Source organism: Myxine glutinosa, chromosome 2 (assembly GCF_964187855.1).
Source record: "Myxine glutinosa chromosome 2, kmMyxGlut1.1, whole genome shotgun sequence".
Lineage (NCBI taxonomy): Eukaryota > Metazoa > Chordata > Myxini > Myxiniformes > Myxinidae > Myxine > Myxine glutinosa.
In genome coordinates this window covers 270,480,197-270,490,494 of record NC_136262.1, presented here as the reverse complement: position 1 = coordinate 270,490,494, position 10,298 = coordinate 270,480,197, and the positions used below count along the sequence as shown (strand labels likewise).

Genomic DNA, 10,298 nt, shown 5'->3' with positions numbered 1-10,298 from the left:
CCACTTCTTTCCACCTCACCACATGCTTTATCACTTGGCATCACCTTCGTTTTTCCGATATTCACCTTCAGACCTTTTGTCTCCATACATTCCTTCCACTTGTTCATCTTCTCCTTCAGTCCATCCATACTTTCTGCAATCAACACCAGATCATCTGCATACAACAACTCCCATGGTAAACCCTCCTTTCCGTTCCGAGCCAGCACATCCATCACAGCTACAAATAGTAGTGGACTTGGTAACGACCCCTGATGCACTCCCACCTTCACCTCAAACTCACCACTGTTCCCGTCCTTCGTCCTTACAGCTATGCGCGCTCTTTTGTACATTGCCATCACTACTCTGATCAACCATTCCTCCACTCCTAACTTCCTCAATGCCCATGTCACTACTTCACGTGGAACCCTATCGAATGCTTTCTCCAGATCAACAAACCCAAGAAACAACTTCTTCCTCTTCTCCATGTACTTCTCCTGCAACTGCCTCACAATAAAAAACGCGTCTGTCGTTCCTCCTCCTGGCATAAATTCAAACTGCATTTCGTCAATCTTCACTTTCTTCCTTATCCTCCTCTAAAAAACACTTTCCAATACCTTCATTCCATGCTCCAATAACTTTATCGCTCTATACGAGCCACAGTCCAGAGGGTCACCTTTCCCCTTGTATCAAGGGACGAGGGTACTCAGTTCCGAATCCACTGGAATGCGGCCTTCTTTCACCACCAGATTGCAGATCTCTGTCCTTCTCTTCACACCCCAATTTCCCGCTGTCTTCAACATATCTCCCACAACTCCCGTCGGCTCTCCCGCTTTTCTACTCTTCATTGCTTTTATCGCTTCCTCAACTTCCTTCTCGGTTATCTTCTCTGCCGGTCCTAAAACTGGGTTACTCTCTGTGTTGCCATCCCATTCATTCTATGCATTCAACAGTATTTCCATATATCTCTTCCATCTTCCTTTAATTCCATCTGGGTCCACAACGATTTGTCCCACTTCAACCTTCAAGCAACCCACCCCCATCACATCACACCTCTCTTTCGCTAACTGCTTTGCAATCCTGAATACCGCTCTCTGACCCTCTTCCAAATCCAAGCGTTCTCCGAACATTTTCCTACATGCCTCCTGTGCCTTTGCTACCTTTTTCTTTGCAGCCTTCTTGGCTGCCTTATAACTTTCATGCTCTGCCTTTTCTGCCCCCATACCCTTCGCCTTCTGCCACTCCTTGAACTTCTTCCTCTTCTCGTCAATCTTCTTTCCAACTTCATCATCCCACCACCATGTTTCCGAGTGCCTCGGTGGTCCTTTTGTCCATCCACATACCTCACCAACGGCTCCCAACAGACTATCTTTCATTGAGATCCAACCACTTTCAAGCTCAACCACATCATCATCTACCATACTCAGCCTCTCTTTTAATGCCTCCCTTCCTGTCGCCTCTTTCAACCTCCACACCTTCATTCTCGGTTGGTACTTCACCCGCCGAGCTCTCCTCGGACCTTTCACCCTTTTGTCGCAGACAACCTAGTGGTGCTGTGAAAGAGCCTCCTCCCCCGGGATCACCTTTGTGTTCCGGAGGTGCCCCCTATCTCGCCTGCACACCAGCAGGTCGTCAACGGTTGTCGTCGACCCACCTGACGTGCATGTAACAAGCTTATTATCCTCTTTCTGGAACTGAGTATTACAAATCAACAAATCAGCTCCATCAGCAAACTCCAAAATCCTTTCACCTTCTCCATTTCTCACACCATATCCGTAACCCCCATGAACTCCGTCAAAACCATCCATACTCCTTCCCACATGTCCATTTAGGTCTCCTCCTACCACAACAACTTCCTCATCTTTCACTTTTTCCATCAGCTTCTCTATTGCACACCAGAACTTGTCCTTCTCTTCATCGCTCCGACCAACCTGCGGAGCATATCCCGAGATGACGTTCACCAAAAGCTTTCCAATCATCATTTTCACCATCATCAACCTTTCACTCACTCTAGTCACACTCACCACACTGTCTACAAACTCCTCAGAAAACAGGACATCAACACCTTCTGGGCACCTGCATGCCTTCTGGGCACTCTTGCCACACAAACTTGTATTTCTGTCCCTGCCTACCCTTCACCATTCTCACACCACTTCTCTTCCATCTCGTCTCCTGCACACAACATATGTCCACTCTTCTTCTGACCAATACTTCCACCACTTCTCCTGATCTCCCTGTCATTGTCCCTACATTCCATGTCCCAAACCTCAGAAACCGATCTCCACTTCGGGCTGCACCCTGCCCATATGTAGTTGTAATTGTCATGGTTCTCTTTTTGAGGCAATGTTTTTATGGCCGGATGCCCTTCCTGACGCCAACCCTTTTAGTTGCCTCTTACAACACGCAGGGATACGGTGTACCTATTCTAAACCGGGGTACACACCGGGTGTGTACTGACTGCAAACTTCTTCTTCAAAGTACTTCCTGACTGCAAACCTCCTAATTGTCGAGGAGCAGGGCAGAGACAATGTGTCAGCGTGGCAGGCTGCACTTGTTGCTGCATTGGCTTCCTGTGTTTCATCACGTTCTTGAACACAAAGAGGTCTGCAAGGCCACAGTTGGTACAAGATGAAACAAAACAGATACACCATTCCCCTCAATAAATTATTACCTTCGCCAGGGGAGAGGGTATTGCATTTGAATCGGTTTGTCCGTTTGTCTGATTGTCTATTTGTTTGTCCGCTCAGAATAATTAATATGATTTTCTCTGCAACCGTTGGTCCGATTGACAGGAAATTTTCACGATAGAGGTGCACCTCCACCTGTAGAAGTTTTTAATGATAATTGTGACGTCATAGATCACGTGGTTTGGCCGCGATCTTGGAAAAACCAAAAAACTTTGCAACTCTATATCTCCGAAAGAGCTGAATGGAAAAAATTGAGACATGGCTCATTGTAAAGAACTCTCCATGGGGAATAAAATATGTTAATGATGATGTCATAGATCCCGCCATTAAAAAAACAACCTTTAGAGGCCATTTTTCCCCGCAAGCAAGATCCCGCCATTATGACGTCATAATTCGACAAGTACAAAACTTCATCGATCAAGATGAAATTTCTTCAGCATAATCTCGGGATAAATTGGTGGAGAAAAAAAAATGATGTCATCGGTCACGTGGTTCGGCCGCCATATTTGTTTTAACACAAAAGCCTTAAAACCAATGAAAATACATCCTGGCGAGGGTTTGCGATCTCCGATTGCTCTTTCTTGTTCTTTCTTTGTGGGACACAGGAAGAGTCATCATAAAAGGAAAGAAAAACAAAATGTGAAAAACATGTTCAACGACACGAATGTCATTTGGCGTCCTTACTGCCCGTCTTTGGTTTTGTGATGTTCTTCATGTCTAAACAGATTGGAAAGGAAGAGGTGTTTGTAGTCTCAGGCGATGGACAGGTGAAGCCAGCATCTTGAGTGTGGGGCCGAGGACAAGGCCCTAGCTCACCCTCATCTGCACACACAAGCACATTATGACGCATCATGAAGCTGTTGTGTAAAAGGTAAACACACACAGAAAATGTTCATTTTATAAAAACAGTGACAATTGGTGTTCAAACACAGACATTTACATGCGTGTACGATGTTAATATTGCACCGACGTCTTGTGCCAATATGTTGAATTATTTTGGCTGACGATATTGGTTATTTGTGTTAATTCATCAAAAATAATCATTGGGTGTACAATGGGTGTCATTTTGGAATACATGTTTTAGTGAAATATGATTTGGATGTTTTATTTGGAAGTATTACTCTCACATGACCAGCAACAGACGATACTCATGTAAGCAACAACTACCGGGGATGCCTCTTCGTGGTGGTTGTACCTCCCAACTCAAGTCGGGGGCCAAGTCTTCCCCATTCTTCCCTGCTGCCCGGATTTGTCAGGCCAGCATGGTCAAGGTCAGAGTGCCGATCGGTCCCCATGGACCGGCCCTTTCATTCTTCTCTCTGTCTCTCTCTTTCTCATTCCCTCGCAGGATCCGGAACCGATGCAGAGGACAAAAAAGGTGGAGTGTGAGCGGGATCTCGAGTGGGGAGGACTGGCGGCTGGCGCCTGTCAGGGTGTACAGCTGAAGAGATACACGTGGTCATGGTGGTGCATCGATGTTTGTTTGCAGTGTTAAGTTGTATGTTCTTGGGCTGAAAGAAAGAATCGTTTCATGTAACCACCAAGTTTAGTGAACAAAGCACATGCCATTTGAGGATCATTTGTGTACTTTGAGCAGGCCCAATGCACAGCCTGGTCAAACAATGCCGCGAAAAAGCCGCCCACGGATATACTTCCGCAGAGTATGTGACGATTCGATTCATTGTTGAGGTGGTTGAGTTCACTGATGAGGCGGTTGAGTTCACTGATGAGGCGGTTGAGTTCACTGATGAGGCGGTTGAGCTCACCGATGAGGCGGTTGAGTTCACTGATGAGGCGGTTGAGTTCACTGATGAGGCGGTTGAGTTCACTGATGAGGCGGTTGAGTTCACTGATGAGGCGGTTGAGTTCACCGATGAGGCGGTTGAGTTCACCGATGAGGTGGTTGAGTTCACCGATGAGGCGGTTGAGTTCACCGATGAGGTGGTTGAGTTCACTGATGAGGCGGTTGAGTTCACTGAGGCGGTTGAGTTCACCGATGAGGCGGTTGAGTTCACCGATGAGGTGGTTGAGTTCACCGATGAGGTGGTTGAGTTCACCGATGAGGTGGTTGAGTTCACAGATGAGGCGGTTGAGTTCACCGATGAGGTGGTTGAGTTCACCGATGAGGTGGTTGAGTTCACTGATGAGGCAGATGAGCTCACTGATGAGGCGGTTGAGCTCACTGATGAGGCGGTTGAGTTCACTGATGAGGTGGTTGAGTTCACTGATGCGGTTGAGTTCACTGATGAGGTGGTTGAGCTCACCGATGAGGTGGCTGAGTTCACCGATGAGGTGGTTGAGTTCACCGATGAGGTGGTTGAGTTCACCGATGAGGTGGTTGAGTTCACCGATGAGATGGTTGAATTCACTGATAAGGTGGTTGAGTTCACTGATGAGGCGGTTGAGTTCACTGATGAGGTGGTTGAGCTCACGGATGAGGCGGTTGAGTTCACCGATGAGGTGGTTGAGTTCACCGATGAGGCGGTTGAGTTCACTGATGAGGCGGTTGAGTTCACCGATGAGGTGGTTGAGTTCACCGATGAGGTGGTTGAGTTCACTGATGAGGCAGATGAGCTCACTGATGAGGCGGTTGAGCTCACTGATGAGGCGGTTGAGTTCACTGATGAGGTGGTTGAGTTCACTGATGCGGTTGAGTTCACTGATGAGGTGGTTGAGCTCACCGATGAGGTGGCTGAGTTCACCGATGAGGTGGTTGAGTTCACCGATGAGGTGGTTGAGTTCACCGATGAGGTGGTTGAGTTCACCGATGAGATGGTTGAATTCACTGATAAGGTGGTTGAGTTCACTGATGAGGCGGTTGAGTTCACTGATGAGGTGGTTGAGCTCACGGATGAGGCGGTTGAGTTCACCGATGAGGTGGTTGAGTTCACCGATGAGGCGGTTGAGTTCACTGATGAGGCGGTTGAGTTCACTGATGAGGTGGTTGAGCTCACGGATGAGGTGGTTGAGTTCACCGATGAGGTGGTTGAGTTCACCGATGAGGCGGTTGAGTTCACTGATGAGGTGGTTGAATTCACTGATGAGGTGGTTGAGTTCACTGATGAGGCGGTTGAGTTCACTGATGAGGCGGTTGAGCTCACCGATGAGGCGGTTGAGTTCACTGATGAGGTGGTTGAATTCACTGATGAGGTGGTTGAATTCACTGATGAGGTGGTTGAGCTTACGGATGAGGTGGTTGAGCTCACTGATGAGGCGGTTGAGCTCACCGATGAGGCGGTTGAGTTCACTGATGAGGTGGTTGTGTTCCGTGCTTTTTAATCCTCGCTGCTGCACACCTGGTTTGCGGACAGCCCCTTTGTGCACGATCTTAAATCGTATCTCCTGCCACGACTAGTCAGACCAAGCGTAGTTTGTCATGCTCTCCTTCCCCATGAATCGGTGCTAATCAATCAAAGAAGGTATCATTCTGTACTCCTCAATCAACTAAAGCATTCAAAGTGGAGTAAATGTGGTGACGCACCCATTCTGTTGACCAGAATCCTTTCCTGTCACCATCCCTGTGCATACACATATTCATTACTGCACGGAATTATATAGATTACGTCACCGCGTCACCGAGTATATAGATTACGTCACCGAGTATATAGATTACGTCACCGAGTATATAGATTACGTCACCGAGTATATAGATTACGTCACCGAGTATATAGATTACGTCACCGAGTATATAGATTACGTCACCGAGTATATAGATTACGTCACCGAGTATATAGATTACGTCACCGAGTATATAGATTACGTCACCGAGTATATACAGTCACGTGAAAAAGTAAGTACACCCCATGTAAAGTTTTGACTTTTTCAACATATTTCAACATACAGCTATTTGATCTTCATTTCAACAATATTGATAGATGAAGGTGATATACAACACAACACAACATGCCTTTTAAAGGCCATTTTCCCTGCTAGAGCGGGGGTTTGCCTTGCGGTCCCCATGACAATCTTCTCCATTTTGCCCGATTTTCTGCATCTCACCTTATTAACCCCCTTGCCCGCATTTCTTCTTCCACCATCTTCAGCCAAGTCTTTCTCGGTCTTCCCCGTCTTCTACTTCCTTCTACATTCATTTCCATCACTCTTCTCAACCAGTCACTTTCATCCTTCCTCAACACATGACCAAACCATCTCAACCTGTTCCTCTTCACAGCATCAATCACAGGCTCTATTCCCATCATCTTTCGCAATTCATCATTTGTCTTCCTCTCTCTCAACGATACTCTGCACATCCATTGAACCATTCGCATTTCCACCCTTTCCAACCTTCGTTGCTGCTCTATGTTCATTACCCTTGTCTCGCTCCCATAAATCATAACACTTCTCACACATGCAGCATACACCTTTCCCTTCAGCTTCAACGACACTCCCCTCCTCATCAGCACGCCACTCAGTTCCCGAAACTTCTTCCATGCACATCTCACCCTAGCAACCGTTGCCGAGTCTGATCCACCTTCTCCATTCAGCATGTCTTTGAGGTAGCAAAATGTTTTCACACCTTCCAGCTTCACGCCGTCTCCAAGATCAAACTCAACATTTCCTCCATCTGCAGCTCCCTCTGTGCACACCTTACATTTGAATGTAGCTGCCACACTGGTTAATGACCCTCTCAGACCACTACATTTTTGATGAACCCACTCAGCGCACATTGTACACTGAATGGAGTTCACTCCGACACCCTTCCTGCACACAGCACAGGGCCACTTCCCAGTTCTTTCCACCTCACCACATGCTTTACCACTTGCCATCACCTTCGTCTTTCCGATATTCACCTTCAGACCTTTTGTCTCCATACATTCCTTCCACGTGTTCATCTTTTCCTTCAGTCCATCCATACTTTCCGCAATCAACACCAGATCATCTGCATACAACAACTCCCACGGTAATCCCTCCTTTACGTTCTGAGCCAGCACCTCCATCACAGCTACAAATAGTAGTGGACTTAGTACCGACCCCTGATGCACTCCCACCTTCACCTCAAACTCACCACTGTTCCCGTCCTTCGTCCTTACAGCTGTGCGCGCTCTTTTGTACATTGCCATCACTACTCTGATCAACCATTCCTCCACTCCTAACTTCCTCAATGCCCATGTCAAAACTTTGCGTGGAACCCGATCGAATGCTTTCTCCAGATCAACAAACCCAAGAAACAACTTCTTCCTCTTCTCCATGTACTTCTCCTGCAACTGCCTCACAATGAAAAGCGCGTCTGTCGTTTCTCTTCCTGGCATAAATCCAAACTGCATTTCGTCGATCTTTACTTTCTTCCTTATCCTCCTCTCCAACACCCTTTCCAATACCTTCATTCCATGCTCCAATAACTTTATCGCTCGGTACGAGCCACACTCTAGAGGGTCACCTTTCCCCTTGTATAGAGGGACGAGGGTACTCGGTTCCCTCGCCCAGGACAATATTGGGCAACCTTATACAGTCTTATATTATCACACGCCCAGGACAATACAAACACACTTACACGAATGGGGTGGTGGCGGTGGGAAGGAAGAGAAGGGTCCAAGCAGATGGTTCCAGGCTCTGGGTCCGCCGCGAAGAATGGCAGGCAGCTTCGCGTGTCGTTGGCGCGCGACCGGACCTTATAATTATGCGGGGGACTGGGATGCCGCGTACATAATCTGTGTGCCAATTCTCTCTCTCCCAACGTTCGTCTTAGAGGGTACCCTCGCGCAGGTCCCTCCGACAACGTGACAATCAATCGAGCGCTCCCCGCGCAGTGCATTCACAATCAGCATCCCCCGGCGTAGTCCGTCATCAATGGCCTCCCCTCGCGCATCTCCTGAGAGGGCTTGGCGCTTGCGCTTTGATAACCCGCTTAGAAATCAAGCCGCGCTTCATCGAGCCACGCCTCTTAACGAGCTCACCTCAGCCCTGGTTGGCTGGTGGGAGCTTACCGGCCATGCCCTGGTGGTGAGTTGACATGGCCACACCTCGTTCTTGCCACCCCGCCCCCTTCTTCTCCAAGCCCAACCTCGTGTTCAATGGCGGCTGAGCCAGGCAGCGAACGCTACTGGCAAGCCAGGAACACAGTTTGGAGGAAGGCTACGCCACAATATGAATTGACAAGGGGGCCTACTCTTATTTAATTAATACAACGCAGATTCAACTATTGGGAACAGATCCTTACCTGAAACACATACTAATGAAATAACTAAAGGAGAAGCCTATGGTGTGCTACGTGTTGCTCGTGGCCTGACTAGGGTGCGACCTTTGACCTTTACACCAAAAATGGGAATATTTACAGGGGATTATTTATGAGGGAATATTACAGATATTTACAAAGTGGAGGGTTCTAAAAACCACAACAATATTATATCACCTTTATCTATCAATATTGTTGAAATGAAGATCAAATAGCTGTATGTTGAAATATGTTGAAAAAGTCAAAATTTTACATGGGGTGTACTTACTTTTTCACGTGACTGTAGATTACGTCACCGAGTGTATGGATTACGTCACCGAGTGTATGGATTCCGTCACCGAGTGTATAGATTCCGTCACCGAGTGTATAGATTCCGTCACCGAGTGTATAGATTCCGTCACCGAGTGTATAGATTCCGTCACCGAGTGTATAGATTCCGTCACCGAGTGTATAGATTCCGTCACCGAGTGTATAGATTCCGTCACCGAGTGTATAGATTCCGTCACCGAGTGTATAGATTCCGTCACCGAGTGTATAGATTCCGTCACCGAGTGTATAGATTCCGTCACCGAGTGTATAGATTCCGTCACCGAGTGTATAGATTCCGTCACCGAGTGTATAGATTCCGTCACCGAGTATATAGATTCCGTCACCGAGTATATAGATTCCGTCACCGAGTATATAGATTCCGTCACCGAGTATATAGATTCCGTCACCGAGTATATAGATTCCGTCACCGAGTATATAGATTCCGTCACCGAGTATATAGATTCCGTCACCGAGTATATAGATTCCGTCACCGAGTATATAGATTCCGTCACCGAGTATATAGATTCCGTCACCGAGTATATAGATTCCGTCACCGAGTATATAGATTCCGTCACCGAGTATATAGATTCCGTCACCGAGTATATAGATTCCGTCACCGAGTATATAGATTCCGTCACCGAGTATATAGATTCCGTCACCGAGTATATAGATTCCGTCACCGAGTATATAGATTCCGTCACCGAGTATATAGATTCCGTCACCGAGTATATAGATTCCGTCACCGAGTATATAGATTCCGTCACCGAGTATATAGATTCCGTCACCGAGTATATAGATTCCGTCACCGAGTATATAGATTCCGTCACCCAGTATATAGATTCCGTCACCCAGTATATAGATTCCGTCACCCAGTATATAGATTCCGTCACCCAGTATATAGATTCCGTCACCCAGTATATAGATTCCGTCACCCAGTATATAGATTCCGTCACCCAGTATATAGATTCCGTCACCCAGTATATAGATTCCGTCACCCAGTATATAGATTCCGTCACCCAGTATATAGATTCCGTCACCCAGTATATAGATTCCGTCACCCAGTATATAGATTCCGTCACCCAGTATATAGATTCCGTCACCCAGTATATAGATTCCGTCACCCAGTATATAGATTCCGTCACCCAGTATATAGA

At 47.0% G+C, this 10,298-nt stretch overlaps 1 protein-coding gene across 1 annotated transcript in view; it reads right to left on the bottom strand.

The window, feature by feature from the left end:
- LOC137420547 (uncharacterized) overlaps window positions 1–10,298 on the bottom strand; it is a 106,439-nt gene that overhangs the window by 54,880 nt on the left and 41,261 nt on the right. The window contains exon 6 of the mRNA XM_078772720.1: window positions 3,348–3,485. Coding sequence (XP_078628846.1) covers window positions 3,348–3,485 — 138 coding nt within the window. The remainder of the gene's footprint in view (window positions 1–3,347; window positions 3,486–10,298) is intronic.